At 41.0% G+C, this 1,943-nt stretch overlaps 1 protein-coding gene across 1 annotated transcript in view; it reads right to left on the bottom strand.

The window, feature by feature from the left end:
- Positions 1–1,943, bottom strand: part of LOC102679939 — a 14,045-nt gene continuing 12,102 nt past the window's right edge. The window contains exons 8-11 of the mRNA XM_031515404.1: positions 1,335–1,748; positions 924–1,038; positions 473–726; positions 1–369 (exon numbers count right to left, since the gene is read on the bottom strand). Coding sequence (XP_031371264.1) covers positions 147–369; positions 473–726; positions 924–1,038; positions 1,335–1,748 — 1,006 coding nt within the window. The 3' untranslated portion in view covers positions 1–146. The remainder of the gene's footprint in view (positions 370–472; positions 727–923; positions 1,039–1,334; positions 1,749–1,943) is intronic.

Below are 1,943 nucleotides of genomic sequence, written 5' to 3' on the forward strand. Positions count from 1 at the left end.
TTACGATTACTATCGAATTTGTTTTTAATAAACGGCAGGTGCCATGATTACAAATCCTTTGAGTGCATTTTAATATCTTGGCTACAATTAATTAACCTCTATTATCTTTTTCCAGCGAAACATCCTTCCCCGGATCCATATTCACTTCACGACTTTAACGTGGCAAGGATAGAAGCACAATTCTCCTCCGTGGATAGACACTGGCCAAAAGCTTCCAACAGCAATGGCTCCTCCGTTACACCCAATTTATAATCCTGAAATGATATTTTCCCATCCCGATCCACGTCTAGTTTCTTCAACGCCAGCTCGGACAAATCTTTCACCGCCTCGTCAGGATCCTCTTCTCCCGGTTGCTTTATCAAACAATTCCTACCCGCATACAAATACTCGTTAATTATTATTCACTTCGTTCGAAAAGTAAGTGAATTTTAAATACTAAAAAAAAAAAAAGAAAATCTTATTTACATCTTACTTGAACAATTGAAATATTTCATCCTTCGTAATGAATCCATCATTGTTCAAGTCGTACACTTTGAAACAAAATTCAATTTTCTCCCGTAGGCTGCCTCGAAGATACAGATCCAGACCCATGATCCATGGTTCCAATCTAATTATTCCCTCGTTCTCACGATCCCAGCAACAGAATATACGCTCCACCAACGTGTCCTCCGTGATCACTTTGAACGTGTTGTGCAATAACTCGCGGAAGATGGTTCTGTCGATACCCTGACAAACATTTATTTCTTTCGTAATCGAGTAAGTATCAGACTCAAAAATATTTCTCTTATCTCATCTTATCGTAATTATATACAGATTGAAACGAAAGCACGAGGAAAATCTCAATAGGAATTGCACGACAATTTAAAAGAAAATGACAGACTTACGCAGGCAACAGTTAATCCCTACAATTCTAATGTCGCTACCTCTGTAATTTGATTCGGTTGAGACCTCCTCCCGATAATAACCGATTGCCCTACTTGTTGCTGCCCTGGATTGATTAACTTTTTGTACAGTTTGCACAGATTATCCAATTCGGACCTATAACAAAAAAGAATATTAAAATACGTGCGAAAATTTATTATATTATATAAAAAAAAAAAAGAAAATCATCTTGAAAGGAAATCATCGAATCACGAATTATTTATTATTCTTTACATCTATTTCTTCGATCTTCGGAAAAATTCTACACCGCGCATCTTCTTCTTCTTTTAGAAAAAAAAAAAGGAAAAAAAGAAATATTCGAAAAAGAAAATTTCTTTCGCGTGGAAAGATCGGTCGATTGCCCGCACGATAAACCATAAGCACGAAACAATGAGAAATCGATTTCCACTCGCCACGAGAATCTAGTTTTCCTCTTCAACGACTCGATCAGCTTGACCGTGTACCCGGAGGTTCTTGCCGTGGCGGGCACCGGCATTCTCCTACGATGCCTCCTCCTGGGCTCGTGCTTTGGGCTGGCTGAGCTGCTCGTCTGCCTGTTGCTGTTCACCGATGCTTTACGACCGCTCATCAAGAAGATCGAGACACTTTTCATGAACGTCGCGCCGCCACGAAGGTTGACGGCGCCTTGTCTGTCGGCGCCGACGCCGACGTCGACGACGCTCACGCCGCTCCCGCGTTCCATTCGAGGTTTCGCGCTCGGCGAGAGGCTGCGTTCCCCGGACATCCGTCTGAAATTCTCGAACTGAGTCAGTATTCGGAATCGGGAAGATCGGCCAGTTCGTCCCGATCCGTTCGTTCTCAACGTCCTGTCGTATAATTGTTATAAACGTATTTCTCTTCTCTTCAGATGAAGATGGAAAGAAAAATTCTTCCCTCTTTCGAAAAGAGGAGTTTCCGGTAAGTTGTGCATGCGATCCGATTCATATCCTCGATTTTGTAATTTTTGTTTCCGTTCTTTTTTCTTACTTAAAAGCGCGTTCTGTTTTTTTTTTTTTTTTTTT

The sequence above is a fragment of the Apis dorsata genome, unplaced genomic scaffold (assembly GCF_000469605.1).
Source record: "Apis dorsata unplaced genomic scaffold, Apis dorsata 1.3 scaffold_68, whole genome shotgun sequence".
NCBI classification, from domain to species: Eukaryota; Metazoa; Arthropoda; class Insecta; order Hymenoptera; family Apidae; genus Apis; species Apis dorsata.